The 17,616-nt window shown below is 35.6% G+C and overlaps 3 protein-coding genes across 4 annotated transcripts in view; 2 read left to right on the top strand and 1 right to left on the bottom strand.

Annotated features, from left to right (window-relative positions):
* The window catches only part of LOC107042366 (transcription factor SOX-5), a 46,056-nt gene extending 44,968 nt beyond the window's left edge, over positions 1-1,088 (top strand). The window contains exon 6 of the mRNA XM_015263399.1: positions 151-1,088. Coding sequence (XP_015118885.1) covers positions 151-635 — 485 coding nt within the window. The 3' untranslated portion in view covers positions 636-1,088. The remainder of the gene's footprint in view (positions 1-150) is intronic.
* A 3,531-nt stretch (positions 1,089-4,619) lies between these two features.
* On the bottom strand, positions 4,620-7,691 carry LOC107042365 (DNA-directed RNA polymerase III subunit RPC3). Its single transcript, XM_015263398.1, has 5 exons — positions 7,485-7,691; positions 7,162-7,280; positions 6,965-7,095; positions 5,603-6,570; positions 4,620-5,520 (listed from the first exon to the last, which is right to left on the bottom strand). Exons 1-5 carry the CDS (start codon positions 7,629-7,631, stop codon positions 5,386-5,388), a joined length of 1,500 nt encoding a protein of 499 aa, XP_015118884.1. The 5' UTR covers positions 7,632-7,691; the 3' UTR covers positions 4,620-5,385.
* A 3,124-nt stretch (positions 7,692-10,815) lies between these two features.
* Positions 10,816-16,023, top strand: LOC107042327 (zinc finger protein 70). 2 transcript variants are annotated; one of them, XM_015263327.1, is made up of 4 exons: positions 10,816-11,092; positions 11,251-11,333; positions 12,550-12,789; positions 13,721-16,023. In XM_015263327.1, exons 3-4 carry the CDS (start codon positions 12,550-12,552, stop codon positions 14,531-14,533), a joined length of 1,053 nt encoding a protein of 350 aa, XP_015118813.1. In that variant the 5' UTR covers positions 10,816-11,092; positions 11,251-11,333; the 3' UTR covers positions 14,534-16,023. The 2 variants fall into 2 exon arrangements, with proteins under 2 accessions (XP_015118813.1, XP_015118812.1); XM_015263326.1 differs by having other exon boundaries at positions 13,718-16,023.
* The last annotated feature ends 1,593 nt before the right edge of the window (positions 16,024-17,616 follow it).

Below are 17,616 nucleotides of genomic sequence, written 5' to 3'. Positions count from 1 at the left end.
AAAAAAAATTAAAAAAAAAAAAAAAAAAAAAAAAAAAAAAAAAAAAAAAAAAAAAAAAAAGCAAATCGTGAAAATTGAAAAAGAAATAATTCGTATTTCTTTTTGATTCGTATTACTTCAATAATGAATTCTCATAATTTAATTCAACAGGAGCACGATGGAAAGCAATGTCAAATTCCGAGAAGCAGCCCTACTACGAGGAACAATCACGCCTATCAAAATTACACATGGAGAAGCATCCTGACTACAGGTATCGTCCGCGTCCCAAGCGTACATGCATCGTGGACGGTAAAAAAATGAGAATTTCCGAGTATAAATCACTGATGCGACAGAGGCGACAAGAGATGCGACAACTTTGGTGCAGAGACGGTGGCCCAGAGATGGGTTTTCTGTCACCAGTGGGTGGTGAAATGGGTTCCCAGCATCATCCAGCTGGGCCAGGGCCCTCAGCAAGGCCCTCAGTATCACCACCAGCATCCCTTCTTAACGGCACAGCTGGACCAAGTCAGGACCATTCCTCATTCTACTATCCTCAAGACAGTCTGTCACCCTCGGACATGATGAATTTTTCACCGGACAATTCAGGATCAATCGGTGGTTATGACGCCAGTCCAAGGCATCACGACGAGGATTGAACCGCAGCTCCGGGTCACCCAGTCTGTCGACCCGGAGCACCAAGAACTTATCACGCCCGTGAACTCTTCTGGTAGAAATTAATAATCAAGAGATAATCGTTATGCTTCATTGATTATGGATTCATCGTGGATTGATGCAGTGCCAAATTAGGGAACACAATGTTTCTTGAGATGATGAAGTATCCAGTGCCATCAGGCAATTATTTCAATTTATCATGAGGTGATACCTCAATGTGCCAAATTCAATAAACGGCCATGAATATTGCTCGAGAGCATGACGACAATGTTTTGTATAAACAGTGAATAATGATTAGAGAAATTAATGAATAAACCGGTGACGTTACGATAAGTAAGAGAAATTTTAACTCATCGATTGCCATCTTAAAAGTCTCGTTCCCTACACTGTTAGCAAGAAAATTGACATTTCAAGGGCAGTTTAAGAAAAATTTTCAAAAAAAAAATCGTGAAATTTCGGATTTCACTGGAAATTCAATGAAATTCTTCATTTTTGAGCAGCAGAAACACGACAATTTCCCAATTTGCTTGAAATTTCAATCAAAACGTGAATATTCATTACTACATTACGATTTTTCAATGAATCGAAGATTTCGGAATATATTCACCTGAATTTTCCTGATTTTCATGGAATAATTACCGTCTTCGTTAATTTTTCCATGAAATTGTGAAATTTTTGTGACGAAATTGAACAGTTTGGTAGAAATTGTCTAGCGAGCGATAATAAATTCGATTAGCCGGAGAAAAATCATAAAATTTCCAATTCCACTGAAAATTGAGGACAACAATTTCCGAACATATTTGCATTTTCAATCAAAACATGAATATTCAATAGCAAATAATGCTAATTTTTCAATGAATCAAAAATTCAAGAATACATTCCCCTGAAGTTTTCTGATTTCTACAAATTTTTATGCAATAATTAAACTGAAATTTACAGTTCCCATCGATTTTCCATTAAAATTTTCAATTTTCAGTAATAAAATTTCTTGAAATTTCAGTGGAATTATGATAAAACTTTCCACAAAAAGGATCGGAAATTTCACCCACAAAATTCCTAACAGTGTGCCTCACAAAAGAAACTATTGGCCATTGAATCCCCCCGAAGCCTCAATTATCTCCTCCAAAATGCACAAAAGCATGAAGCCAACTCCATGCCAACGCCTAGTACTTATAGTATTTTTATCATTTATTTATTGAATCTCATATCATTATCGATTGGTCTAGATATCGCGAAGAGTACAATAGGAATGATTGCGAATAAACAAGATCTTTTATTTATTCAAAAACAAAAAATCAAAAATCTTGTTATCTAGGTTTTCTTCTTTATTATTACCTCAAACAAACCGAGGACCGATGAGTTTGGGGAGAGCTTGATGTGATAATTACTTATGTGCCAAATAGCGTTTTCGGTGACACGGAGAGGGTAATTAATTCATTTTTCCTTAATCATAATTAAAAAACCGATATCTCCATAGTTCCGAGGCGCCATTGGCCTCGACGCAACTCAAAAAAATAAAAGACAACCACAAAAGAAAAAAAATAATAAACTAGAAAAACACTAGAATTCAATGCTCGATGTAATCGATCCTACTTCACCTAATTTTCATTATCCCTTTATTTTTTTTTTCTTTCCTCCCATTTATTTATAGTCAGTGCAATTTATAAACAAGTGTACCTAATATAATTTTATAAAGAGAGCCAGTATCCTCGAATATTGATATATCCGAGTGGCACGCGAACCAGTAGATATATTGAGGGTGAATGCACGCGAGGATAGAAAACAAAAGAATATTAATTAGCTTAATGTTAACGATAATTATTTATTTTATGTATATAAATGGAGATAATTTTTAAGTTCGGTTGAATCTAGTTCACCCTGTGCCCTCTATCTCTCGTCTCCCCACCCCGATCCCCCTCCCCCCCCCCTCCCTCCACGAAAAAAAACAAGACGTTTATTATTATTGTACAGTGTAATTATATTACTTGTGATGCATGCACGCAGAATTCTACGTGTTAATTACTCGATCACCTTGTATATGAGGGGGGGAGGGAGGGTGGAATGACATCGTGGGGTGAAATGGGACAATCCTTTGAATTGAGATTTTAGGAATAGGTGTTTGAGTCAAAGTTAGGGTCAAATTGAGGGTCAATTGTGTGGGTTAAATAGAGTTAAATTGAATTAATGAACTGGAAATTGATCGCCATGGGTCAAAATAAAGGTCAATAACAAAGGGTAAAATTTGGGGGTCAAGCAAAGGGTCAAGTTGAACCTCAATTTGAATCGTAGATTAAAGTCAGATTTTGTGGGTCAATGGAGGGCTTAGTTGACCCTTAATTTCATTAAAGATTAAATTGTTTGGCTCATGCAGAGGACTAAATTGACGCTTTGTATAATCTATTGGGTGGAAATTAATTTTTAGGGGTTAAAAAGAGGGTCAAGAATAAAGGGGAAACCCGTGTGGGTCAATCAAAGGTCAAATAAAATGAAGGTTTTCACTTCAATTTATTCAATGGTTTTAAGACTTTTTTTTTACGAATGAAGGGCTAAATTTCATGGGTCAATTTAAAGTCAATTTGATTCATAGGTTAAGAATCAGATTGTGTGGGCCAAGAATATACAGTTTAATTGACCCTTAATTTCATTCATGGGTCTCTAATGAGTCAAAAATTGAAAATTAAATTGTTTGGGTCATACAGAGGGCAAAATTGATCATTCACTGGACCTTTCCACTAGGAATGAATTTTAATAGGCTAACCAGAGGGTCAAAAAGGAATAACTAAGTCGTGTGGGTCAAGCAAAGGGTCAAGCTGACCCTCATTATTGACCTCAACTTCATCAAAACTCAAATTTGTAGAATCTCAATTCAAATGATAGTCTCATCTCACTCCAAATCCCATTCTCCCCTCTCGCTCCCATCGATGTTGAAGAGAAATTTAAACAAATGGTATAGTTTTTATTACGAAAAAAAGAAAAGAAAAAATATTTAGTATTCATTTACAATTTCCCCTTTATTTCTAGTTATCTTCGTTTTTTCAAAAAAAATTGGAGTTATGGATTTATTAATTTGTCTCTAATGATTTTAATATTGTTAATAATTTAAGGGATAAGCTTTACATTTTTAATTGTACCTACTTCAATTTCTAGAGGATTGTATGTGCCAGTGACGACTATGCAACGATGAGTGAAAACAATCATGAGAAGATATTTCCAAAAAAAAATATATTCGCAAAAAAACCATAAATAAATTAGAACGTCCACTCGACGAGAAAATACTCATTAGAGGGGGGGAAAATTGGCCCAAAGGTCTAGCGACAATTCCATTCAATCGTAATCAGTTTTTTTTTAATTGCCAGTGAATATTCATTCGTTGAATGATAGTTTCCAAAGGTTGATCGGAATAAAATACGAATCTTGCATTTTTTTATTATCCATTGATGTGCCATAATATCCCATTTACGTTTGTCTTTTTACTCCAATTTTTTTCTCCGTTCAGGTGCACATGTCAACGAGAATTCTCCCGAGTTCTCCCTTTTTATTTTTCATCAAATCACTTTGGATAAACCACAGACTCCCAATGTAACAGACAGCCCAGGCTTCAGTAAAATTACCAAACAAATGAAAAAAAAAGCAACAAATTAAGCGGCAAAATCAGTGCAAAACGCAATCTGTAATAAATAGCGAAAAAACTGTAAATCAAATATATTATATTAACTAACTATCGTAATATAAACTTTAAGAGGAAAAAAATACAAGTGAAACTAACATTAAAATGAGAAAAAAAATTCAATATTCCAAGCATTCACTTCATACATGTACGTTGTTGTTACATATATATATATATATATATGTAAAGGGTAATGCTTTTCTGACATTCAGATTTAGTTGTAGAAATGAGGGAAGAACGTTACGATTAGAATCCTTTATGTAAGCAAGTGTACATAGTCATGCAATACTGGGTCAGTGGAGTGTGTGTGTGTGTGTGTGAGATATGAAAATTGAATGCAAGTGTCGATGCCATTAACATTCTCACGGCCACCTTAACATAACAAAAAATTGTAACAATAAAACTGAATTGAGAGAATAAAAGAAATTGATAAATGATACGACAAATTGTTCATGAAAATTGTAGTTATTCGTAGATGACATTTTTTGATGGCACATTATCGATAATTGGAATAATTGTGTTAAGGCGAGCCGTAAAAAAATAGATTATTAGATAGCAAAAAGAACAAGTGGAAAAGTCACGGCCGGAAAAACCATCCTGTTATTCTTTTCCCTTTGACGAGACAATTTTCGGCGGTTTACTAAAAAAAAATATGATGAATATTTTATTGTACAATTCGGCTGTGACCAACTACGATTCAATCATATGTTTTGACGCTATTTATCGGCACGATGAATAAAATTCATTTGTAAATTTCTGGCAGTGACTTTTTCTATGAATAGTGACGTGAAAACAAAAAATAAAATGAAACAAAAATTAATTAAAATGCCCTGTACTGCATAGAGAGAAACAACGCCATTATAAACATGAATGTATCATTATATTTATTATTAATTTAAAATTTAGGTATCTCTTTGTTGTTTGTATTTTACAACCGTAATCAATTATTATGAAATATAAATAAATATCTCTATAAATAATAATCACTCGCTGTTTCATTTTTCTCCCAGTGCAATGCATTTTATTTATTTACAAATCATGAAATTATCACTAATTATTAATAATAATTAATGATAATGTAGGTACATGAAAAATAGAAATAGTGTCTCTTCTATCTGCAATTCAGCTCCTCCCAATGTCTTAATAATATTATGAACTTTGTCCAGTTGAAGTTTCTCAGCAGGTGTCATCATCTCCTCGATCTAAAACCCCCCGAATAAATCAATGAGAAAAATCAAGACGAATAAAGCCAAAATTATTAAACTCATAAAAATAGTTAACGACCTCCTGGAGCTGTTCCTCAGGTGCTCCCCTCTCCTTCAAATTACTAATAAGCGTCTGAATCCTCAACTGTTTTTCAATCATCCTCCTATTATCCACAGTCTCATGCTCCCTCCTCTGCATGGTATTGTACAACGCATGATAGCAGTGCTCCATCTCCATCCTCACGACCTGATTCAACTCAATATGAAACAAGAAGAAGGCTTTCAGAGGTGCCTGTGACACCCCCGCCTTCTTCACCTCCTGCATCTGAAGATAATTCTCTTGAAAAAGGATGAAAGTCAAGTGTTTGGCCTCCTTGGCAGGAATCATCGCCAGCTGCTGTATCTGCTCCACCTCGATGTACTTTTTGCTCTTCACGAGTCGGAAAATTCTCGCTGCTTTCGAGCCAAATCTCTCCATCACGATGTTCTCCAGGGTTGCCCAGGCCAATTGGGCGAATGCCTCCTTGACATTGACACTGAACTGTCCCCCACCAGAGTCCCCAACTCGTCTCAAAAATTGCCTCGAGTCCTCCTCGATCAGTCGCAGATACTGATCGAGATACTGCGTCAGTGCTGAAATATCCAGTCCCTTGACTTTCTCCTTAATCTCGATGTAAGGAATGGGATTGGAGGTGTCCGCCCAGGAGGCCGTCCTCTCGTACATCAGGAACAACATCTGCCTCATCATCTCCCCAGCATTGTCGTCCACCATCCTGGAGACTGCCTCCACAAGTGTCTTGTCCCTGAGGTCCTGAATCAATCTATCGAAATTCACTCGCCAGTGGACTTTGTTGTCCCCAGGATCAACTTTAATCCCTTCAACCATACCCTTGAGTGCCCTGAGGTTCAGTGTCGGTGTGAGGAAGTCTGGCTTGTCCGTTGTGATCTCACCCATCTCGTCTGTGCATGAACTCCTCATTACAAATTGATTTTTAATCAGGAGTTCAAATTTTTCTTTTAGAAATTCTAGGGATGGGGCTGCATCACCTGAAAGTTTTTTTTTAGGCAACTGAACGGTACGATTTCAATGAATTTGGGGTCATTTCAAAGGGAGAAGAATAATCTTGAAAATGAGCGGAAAAAAATTGAATTTCACTCTGCCAATCTCTAGATTTTTTACATTGAAAAATGTTCTGTTTTAGATTTTTTCAATTACAGATTGAATTTTACTTTCCTCAATATTTTCGTAATTATCTTGAAGATTAGGGGTTTTAGAGGAAAATATCAGAAGACGTTTTTTGTAGAGAATAAAATTCCCAACGGAAAATATTTTATCATATTTCCGGCTACAACCACTCGTTGTCGAGATATTCGAGATTAATGAAGACGTAAAAAATGTACGAATCTGATATGTCGGAATTCAATCGCATTGGTGTCTTACCCAGCCTCTGCAGCATTTTCGTGTATGCTTTAACAATCACTTGAGAAGCAGTGTCATATCCCTGTTTGAGTATTTCCTCTAGCATAATTTCTCCCTCATCCCCACAACATTTTTTAACAAAAAACATGAACCTGAAAGAACAATAATAGAAATCCCTGCGAGTGAAAGCATCATCTCCAACAGAAAATCACAATTACCTGGAGTATCTGAGGACCATTGTGATGTTATCCGGAAGGAGAGTATATCTCATCCCCTTTTCCGTCATTTCGTGGAAGACGAAGCCATATTTTATAAGAACACATAATGCTTCTTTCACCTAAAACCCCAAACCATGAGTTCATCACAGAAAAAAAAATCACCTCAATATAAAAAAATATCTCACAATGTCCTAGAGATATCGGAATTTTCGAAAAGACATTTTTTGTGGAGAAAATCAAGAGCTACAAAAAAAGTCTTCACAAAAATCTCGTTATCTTGTACAGATATTCGTCAAAAACTTGATCAAGAAGAACATAATTACCTTGACAAGGGGAATGCCGGTGGTTACAGTCACAAAATGCAATCCCTGTGAGCTATTTTTGTACAAACAATCACCCACTGACTGAACAATACTTCCAAAATGCTCCAGTAATATCGCAGAACATAATTTACCGCAGTAAAAGGACATTTTGGGAGATTAACGAGGGTTTCGTCCCCGTGCGATGATGAAACATGTGTTTCAGGGGTTGAAAACAAATCGGTGCAGAGGTTAGGTTATAACATATGTCGATAAAACAGGTTTTGTCATTAATTTAAACGAAATGAGGCGCCTTGAAAATTCTTTACATTATGATTAGTTATTAATTATTAATTAATAGGGGAGGTTGGGGTAAACAGAACAATTCTTTCCCTTTGTGATGAGCCTAAACTGAGCGATATTGACACATTTGTTTCTGAGTTATGAATAATTTCAAAAAAGTCGAAAGTGTCCACTTTACCCTACCCTCCCCTATTATATATTCAATTTATTTTTCGCTATTTATCGAGGATTACGTTTTGCACTGATTTTGTAGTTTCGCATTTTCATTATTTTTTCCTTCGACTTAATGAGTAACATGTGCCATTCTTTTGATTGTTATTCATTCAAATAAATGAATGAAAATTTGGGAAATGCTATACAGAATATGGGCTAGCGGAGTTACTATTTCCTATTCTATTAATTCGTGACATCGTTGAGGTTTTCCCACCCATTTTCCAAGACTCAAACCCATTTGTTCGTTCTAAAGATTTCCTCGGAATATCAATGCGCTAATTAATTGAAAAAATAATTCAGAAAATTCATCAAATCGATGAGAAGAATTTTTTGGATTTGTTCTCCTCAATTAAAAATTCAATTCTGATGGCATGCAGAAGGAGTTTGGAGGTGGAATTCTAAAAAGTCCAGATTCTCTGGCAATTCTCAAGAAAATAAATTCCACCTTTTCCTCCATCTCGAATTTATCCTCCGCAATTTCAATTTTTTTAATGAATGAATTAAAGCCTGCAAAATTCGTTGCAGAAGACGATACGCTGGAATAATTGTTTCTTCTCTATCAATTCTCGAGTTGGTTGACGCTTATTTTGTTATTATCGAAGTCTTCTCAACTTCATTTGTTAATTCTCAAAACTTCTTCTGAATACCAATTAATTCTCCCAATTAATTAGAAAATTCATCAAATTGACGAGAATTTTTTTAATTTGTTCTCAATTAAAAAATTAATTCTGACGGCATTCAGAAGGAGTTTGGAAGTGGAATCCTACGAGCGCAAATTTTCTGGCCATATGCAAGAAAACAAATTCCACTTGTCGCTTCATCTCGCATTTTCCTTCGCAATTGAAAATTTTCTTTGATAAAAATCAACAATAAATAAATGGGACTCACCGGTGCTGAACCCAGGCCTCCATTTCAGGATGTTCCCCAATGCTGCTCGATGTTGGCTCCTCCTGATCCCTCGACACTCCTCACAAGCACTATTCACTATTTTCAAAATCCAATGTCACAAAAAATAAAAAAAAGCACTCTAACTGCCATCTTGTGTATTTACCGTTTCGTCGACAATAACGAAAATTCCGAAAACACTTTAACAATTTTTATAACCTCAAAATCCCAATTAAAGTAGTTCATGCCGACTGTTATCACACACTTCACCGTTCGATGAGACTTGAAAATTATTAAAAAACTAAGAAACCGAACAAATTATTAAAAACCATTGTCCGTTGTCCAGAATTCTCCAGCAGGCGCCATCTTGTGGCGTCACAAAGACGTCGGTCACATCAAAGAAAATTTTCTCCAAAATCTTCCTTGACACACTCCAATATTGTCCTGGTCCTCACAGCCCACATAATAAGTTCCAATTTCACACTAAAGTCATCCCCGACGATTATTATGAATTAATTGTCCCATTGCTCATAATTATTTTGATGATTTTCGCACGAATCTCCGCAAAAACGCACCGAACAATGTCCAAAACGTCGTTCCGTGCCAAAGGCCACCCGCCATCTGGAATCTGCGCGAAGCCGATGCGCAAGGCACTCTGAATTTTTGGCGTAAAATTTTCCCAAAGGCTTTAATCCATCCATTACCCCAGAATAACCGACAATTTCACGATAAAGTCATCACTAGCGATTATTATCAACGTTTTATCCCATTATTAATAATTATTTTCATTATTTTACCCTCAATTTCCTCGAAAATAACCAGGACAATCACCGAGCGTCTCGTCCCGTGCCAAAGTCCAGCCGCCATCTTGAATCTGCGCGGACACGATGCGCGAGCAACTGGTCTCAGAGATTTTGGGGTAAAATGTTTCCAAAGGCTTCAGTCCTTCTATGACCACTCAATAACCGCCAAATTCATGATAAAATCGTCACTAGTGACGATTATCAACGTTTTATCACATAGTTTACAATTATTTTCATTATTTTACCCTCAATTTCTTCGAAAATCAACAGGACAATCGCCAAACGCGTCGTCCCAGTGCACAGGCCAGCCGCCATCTTGAGAGTGTGCGCAGAGAGGATGCGCAAGGCACTTGATGCCAAATTCAAGAGCGTAATAAGAAATTTAAGAGTAATAAGGTTCGAAATAAGCGTGAAAATGAGAGTCAGTAATAACCACTGATCTCTATACTAACTAGATGGCTGCTAGGGATGGGCGATGCTTGTCGATTAATTGAAAAGAGTGATTTTGCCTGCCCAAACATCGACGTTTTTCATTCGATGCTTTGAACGGTCGATTAATCGATGGCCGATGGGTTCAATTTTTTCCAAATGCCGATGTTTTTGACCAAGCTAACAAAATTTTTCATTTTTTTCTCAAAGAATAATGTTGATTGATTGAGAATAAACGAAATAATAATTTATTCGGTCAGAAATAATTATTTGCTACAGTATGTACGTTATAAATGATAAGTAAACAACTCAAGTGGTCTATTATTTTTTGAATTAACATTTTTCAATTTAGCAAACCAATTTCACGATAAAATCACTACAAATGATGATCATCAATTTTATTCCATCCTCCCCAATAATTTTGATGATTTTACTCTCAATTTCTTTCAAAATACCCAGAACTCTTGAAGTAAAAATGTTTTAAACCCTCCAGTTCATTTATTACGCCAGAATAATCCCCAATTCCCCGACAAAATCATCACTAATGATTACCCTGAACGTTTCATTTAATTATTTATAATTATTTAGATCGTTTTACCGTCAATTTTCCCTCGAAAATACGGAGAACCGGTTGTAGTTCCCTCAATAACTCCGCCATATTGGTCGTGCGCGATGTCAGTCCACGCATGCGCCCACGCACCCAAGATTTCAGTCGTGTGCTCTCATTCCACCCCGTGTCCTTCATTTTTTTCCTCCCATTCTCGCCAAAAATATCCCCCTCTCTCTCCCTCACGACTGTTGACGCTTTTCCATTAATTACCTGTCTGTTCCTTGAATAAAAAGCCAGACCACTTGTTTGCATACTCTTTCGTTTAAATAATCAACGAGTCCTTTCTCGTCACCGTAAGGAGAAAAAATCGTGAGAATAATTGCCGAGTGCCAAGCATTTTCGTCGAGTGCCGCACACATACATAATGGACATACTCCACTCTAACGAAGGTACGGGTGAATATGAAAATCACAGGATATTGCTGTAATTTCACTTGTCGGGATGGGCATCAGGTCGTGTGAGGGCTTAACGCTGACATTTGGATTGTTATGCATCAGTGAGGTAACCTTTCATGATCTTTAACCTTACTTTGTTTTGTTTCTCGCAGTTGTGCGATGGTGATGAGCATTGTGGACGGTGCCACTGCGTGATGAACGTGAGAATCTCTGACAGATCAACTTACCTGTCAACGTGAGTTTTTTGTGGGGGGTTTTTGCATACGCAAGTGGGATTTTTTTCATTTTATTTGGTAGTGGGAGGATAAAACTGGAGTTGACTCAAGTCTTGTTTGGTTTCATGTAACTGGAGGAGATTCGCTGATGTGATGAATGTTCTGTGTCAATGTTTGGACTTCAGTCGAATACTGTTCCATTTTTTAATTTGTAAAGAGGATTGCAAAAATCCTTTTTTGATTGAATAATGATTTGACAAATTGGGGTTTTGAAATATTCTGTGTAAGTGGAGAAATTACAACTGTTTGATTTCATGTAATTCATGTCGTGAATATTTTTAACTGAACTTCTGTCAAATACAATTCCAATTTTTTTCATTTACACAGAAAATTCAAAAAAACTCATTTATTATTAAATAATTAAAGTAAGACTTCGAGTTGACTGAAGTCTTCTTGATTTCATGTACCTGGAGAAAATTCAATGATCTGATGAATATTACGTGTCATAAATGTTTGAACTTCAGTCTAATACAATTATATTTTTTGCTTCCGAATGGAAATTTTGCAATCGTTCAAATTTAAGTTTTTGATTTTTTGTGTTATATCGACCCAGTATGATCCATTATTGCCCTTGTGACCGCATTCGAAGATAAAGGCGATAGCAATAATCGTTATTTTGATTCATTTGAAAATTGCAGTATTTTGTATTTTTTGAAAATCATGCTCCAAATGAATTCAGTCATCGCTCAAAATATTTGGTTTAATGCCATTAAGTCGAAGTTAAAAGATGATTACTATATTCGTTGATTTCATTTTGATGGTGATCGTTGAAGATTCCCAATTTTTCATGAATTTCCCTGAAAGTGGGCATTTGATGCTTTCTTCAAATGTGATTTTTCAAATTCATTCAAGTACGTACGAATAAAATTTTTCAATCAACATTTTATCGAAGGGCTGAAAGGAGAGATAGGACTGTAAAAAAGGCAATCGGTTGTACAGAAGAAAGTGACAAAAGAATAACGATGATGATAATATTTAATTAAGTTGAAAATCCGCCAACATTAGTTGAAAAGAAATTTTCTTCAATTTACTAGAATAACATGAACAATGAATTATACATGATAGACGGAAATGATGTGCAAAATAACCGTTCAGAAGCATATTGTGAATTTATTAGCAAAAATAATTATACTATACGCAATACAAGAGCAATTTCCCACTTGTTTATCATCGCAGATGTTCAGTCCAGTGCAGATAAAGCAAGAATTTTCCAACACGGAGGATTCCAGTCAGAACGGCCAGAACTGTGTCCAGAGCAATGTAGAGTATCCAGTATTCACGAATCAGGACGTTGAGTACATGTACAGACAGTTACCCCAGTTCTGGAGTCAAAATCCAGGCATTCAAATGGCCGAGGAAGTGGTGATGACCAAGAATGATCTGCAGGGACGACAAAACGTGGCTCAATCCAGCCCAGTAAGTGTTCAACACAACCAATAAAAAAAAAGTTGAATAATTCAATTGTAAATTTCTATTCCCTTCTTTTAATTACCTCATCGAGGAAATAAAACCGTTTGACGTACCATAAAATGAGTGATGGATCATTTGACACTTCGAGGCTTTCATTATTAGTTATTTCCATAAGTCATTCACGATTATGAACACGCAATGTCAAGATTTTTTAATTGACTATATTTTTCCCAGTAAAAACTGATGGAGTCATCAGCTCTTCAATTTTTTTCATACTCCATTTAAGAAACTTCTAGATGTTTTAGACCATCAGAAATTGAATTACATTCGTCTCATTAATAGTTAATTATCTTTGTTCTGAGTGTTTCCACAAAACGTTAAATCGTCAGCAAAATTTTTCACGACATTTTAATGATTATTACGAAAATTTATGTCGCAGATACATTTTAATTTTCAATGTTGTAAATTTTAAATCAAATTGAAATCAAATCGTCCGTGAAAAAATCAACGAAATAATTTTTTTCATTTTCAAAACTGAAGAACGATAATTACCTGGATTGTCATAATTTTCAAAACGAATATGAAAATTTCAAATAAATGAGTGTCAAAAACAGTAAATTTTTCTTCAAAATTTCACGACTAATTTTCCAACTTTATTGCATCATTAATTCAAAGAAATTTCACACATTAAATTCCAAAATCTTGCGAATCCCGAGCTGCCTTTATTTTATTTCATTCTTCACAATGATTTTGATAACCAAGAATTGCCTGAACTTAAAATAAATGACAATTTAATATCAATAGGTGCTATTGAAACCTAAATAATAAACTGCCCGATAAGCCACAGAAATGATCATTTATTGATAATAATATCTTTATTAATTATAATTATCTGAGATAATAATAATAATGAATTATATTTTCGGTCTTCCAGCAGGTGTCCCCGTACCTGCAGTCGACGCCCCTCTTCCAACTGAGCCAACAACACGAGTTGAGCTCCCTGAGCCAGCACGTGTCGTGCCTGCCAGCCCCCCAGGACCGCCAGCAGCTGACGCAAATGCTCCAGCAGCAGAGGCTAGACCTGCCGGAGGGCTCGGAGCCCCTGCGCCAGGCCTCCCCAACCAAGCAGAACGGCCCAGGCAGGCCCCCCAAGTCCACCAGCACCCCCTCAACCACCAAAAAGCTCAAGTGTCAGTGTGAAATATGCTTCAAGGAATTTGGCCACAAGAGCAATCTCTTCATTCACATGCGCACCCACAACGGCGAGAGGCCGTACAAGTGCACCCAGTGCGAAAAATGTTTCACTCACAGTGGTAATTTGGCCATTCACATGCGCACCCACAGCGGTGAGAGGCCCTACGCATGCCAAATATGCGGCAAAATGTTCAGTCACAGTGGCAATTTGTCCACCCACTTGCGCACACATTCTGGTGTTAAACCTTATAAATGCAGTGTATGCGGTAAAGAATTCAGACACAGTGGTAATCTGTCGATACACGAGAGAATACATTCGGGTGTCAAGCCGTTTCAGTGCAAAGTATGTGGAAAAGAGTTTTATCACAGTGGAAATTTAACGACACACATGAAGAAACATCCGGTTACCAGCAAGGAGGATTGCGAGAGTGAGGACGACATGAGGATTGGGGGAAATATTGGGGATAGGGTTGTTACTGTGAGGAATCACGAGGAGGGGGAGGACGCCAATGAGATGGAGAGAAGTGCACAATCACCTTTTGGAACGAACAGTTAATGATGCTTTTTCAGGGGTATGGTTGGAGATCCATTCGAGGATGAGTGAGTACTTGAGACATTTGAAATGATTGAGAGGAAATTTACGGTTTATTTGGGGAATCAGTTGCTTCGATTGAATTTATTGATTATTTTTATTTTTTACGTCACGAAAGTTTTGGTTGAAAATTATTTTTCAGAAGTATTTGTTACTCGAGTCATCGAAGGGGTGGGTTACACTCGATTAAGTTTTTGTTCATAAAAAAGCCATTTCGAATATTTTTTTTCATCCAGCAATTGATGAATAATGAGAACTTAAAAATTATGAACGAAAATTGAATGATAATCGAGATATGACAAACAACAACAGGAAAGAATCTATTAACTATCCGACGACTCCATAAAAATGCTATAATTAATAACTAATGCGAATTTCTTAAAACATTTTTATTTTTTTACTTCGGCTAATTCTCATTTTATTTTAAAAAAATCAATTTTAACAGAATGAATATAATAACGATATTCAAGACATGCTAAACATTGAAATAAAATAATTTAACTTATAATTTTGACAAAATGAAATGAAAAATATGAAAGCAAGAAAAAATCAACAACATTCAGTCCTAAAAAAATAATAGACTTGAAATAATTATTTCAAATACTATTTCCTGTCGGAAACAGAAGTAGAACTCGATATCTAGAGTGGGATTGCGACCATACTACCTCGAATGTACGATATTTTCTTATTTCAACTGGAGGAAAAGAAGTTGTTGGAAACTCCAGTGAACCTTGTACTTAAGACACGTAATTTTTTTTAAATTCATCATAACCCTTTATTATTGAATAATTCCACTCCTCGAGACTCAGCGAACGGTCAAGGGGAGCTGGAAGGTGATATTGTCCGTGTACTCTAGTTGATAATTTCAATCGATGAAGAAACAATTTGTGGATCAAATACTGAAACATGCATACTGCGTTGAATGATACATAATTACTCGTAATTACTAATACAAAAAATTACCTACTTTTGTTAATTAATGGGCCCTTTAATCACACCAAAATGTAAACAAAGGAATCATGTTTGAAACATTTATTTTCTATTTTTTAATCTTTTCAATCAGAGATGTTAAAATGCAGAATTATTAAATTAAAGAGAAAAGTAAAAAAAATGAGAGATTTTTAATTGGGACTTTCCGAGGGACAACTGAATTACATTTTACAAAAAAATGTAATTATTTTATAGCCATTTTTAATCGCTTTTGGAATTTGTCTCAAAAGGAGACTTCGTAATTTATTTTAGACTCTTGAAATGTTGAAGTGGACTTCAACGGAAAAACATATATACAAAGTAAAAAAGCAATTTCAACTTCATGAACAACTGAGTGGTAATTTTTAGGAGAATGACATTTAATTTGAGGAAAAATCATGAAATTTCAAATTTCAGTAAAAATTCAATAGAACGTCAAATTTTTCAGCAGCCGACAGACGATCATTTCCTAACTAATTTGAATTATCAATCAATACATGAATATTCAGTAGCAAATTGCATTTATTTTTTAATGAATTAAAAATTCACGAATATACCTACATTCACCTGAATTTTCCTCATTTCTGTTAACTTTAATGGAATAATTCAACTAATATTTATATTTCCTACCGATTTTTCCTTGAAATTTCATTGAAATTATCACTCAATAAAAAAAACTCCCGAATTGCACCGGAAATTTCAGTCAAAAATTTCCAGAAGTATAGGATACCTTCAATTCAAGATAAAATGTCTCGTCGTGATCATCCCCCCCCCTTCCCCCCTCCAGTATCCACATTTTCTCTATTTTTACCTTTAACGCAATTTCATTTCCAATAGAAAAATCCTCACGTTCTGTGAACAGCTCTGTACTTAGCACAACGTGGCGCCAGTATTTCCAGGTTTTACGGTGTTGCATTAGTATAGCGCGCGACACCGGACGCCTTTCGCATTGAAACGAGCATTCCTATGTGTTTACAGGCCCCGATTGATTTCGATTTGCTTTCTCACTCGACTATGGTCAGTGAATAAAAATATCATTAATCATACATCATCGGCGATTCCCCATGCCGTGAGGCCCAATCATTCGGTTGATGCCGAGTGATTATAATTGAACGATACGAGAGTGAAAATAAAAATCAAGCCAACGCGGATGGAAATTCACAATGAACGAAATTCATTTTAATCGTCTCTTGGCGCCGAAAAAATGGAACAAACAAACAGCTATATTGCTCTTGAACCCTAATTGCGTAACTTGACGACTGATGCAATTGATAACGTTGGGTTCCCAATTTAACCCATTGTAAATTTGAACAGCATCGAGACGTATCTGCTCCTCTATTTTTCTAATCATTTCAGCGATATTTTGTTTGAACTATTAATTTGATGTGCCACAAATCCGCGTCTGTCTGGCTATTATTGTATTTAAGAACAACAGGAAATTTTCCAGTTGAATTATATTTTTCAGGGTATTTTTGAAATGTTTTTTTTTGGAATTAATAGGTGCCACTTTTATTAGAAAAACGATGAATTTTAGATGAAGTATTTCGGATGATCATTTTTTTGTATTTTTGAAAACTTTAAAGTACAGCTCAATTTGACATGTTCAATTCAACATTAAGTGACACTTTGTAAATTTTTGTCTTACGTCTACTTGAGACTCAGAATTCACTTGAATTTTCAGCTCAACATGAAATTTCATGAGAATTTCTTCACTGAAATTAAATTCGTCAGTACTTTGACAAAAATTCCCAGTTAAAATTAAAAAATACTAATTTGATGAGAAAAACAGTGAGAACTGTCAAGTTGAAGTGAATTATTCAGTGAAGATCAGTAAAAATGAAGAAAATTCAGGTGAAAGGAAAATTGAAAAACTTTCGTGTTTTGAATCTAAAATTTATTTCAATTTCATCTTAAATGTAAAATCTTCAAGGAAATCTCCATTTGAATGAGATTCAATACTCAATTTTTTTTAATTTCCAATTTTAATTTTAAAAAAATGCAATTTTATGCCAAAATCAGTGAAAACCGTCATACCCCCAACCCCCTAAAATCATCACCCCTCCCCCCATTATATCACG

Source organism: Diachasma alloeum, unplaced genomic scaffold (assembly GCF_001412515.2).
Source record: "Diachasma alloeum isolate Michigan unplaced genomic scaffold, Dall2.0 Dall_scaffold_00443, whole genome shotgun sequence".
NCBI classification, from domain to species: Eukaryota; Metazoa; Arthropoda; class Insecta; order Hymenoptera; family Braconidae; genus Diachasma; species Diachasma alloeum.
Note: the sequence above shows the minus strand (reverse complement) of the source record. Positions and strands in the feature narration are given on the sequence as shown.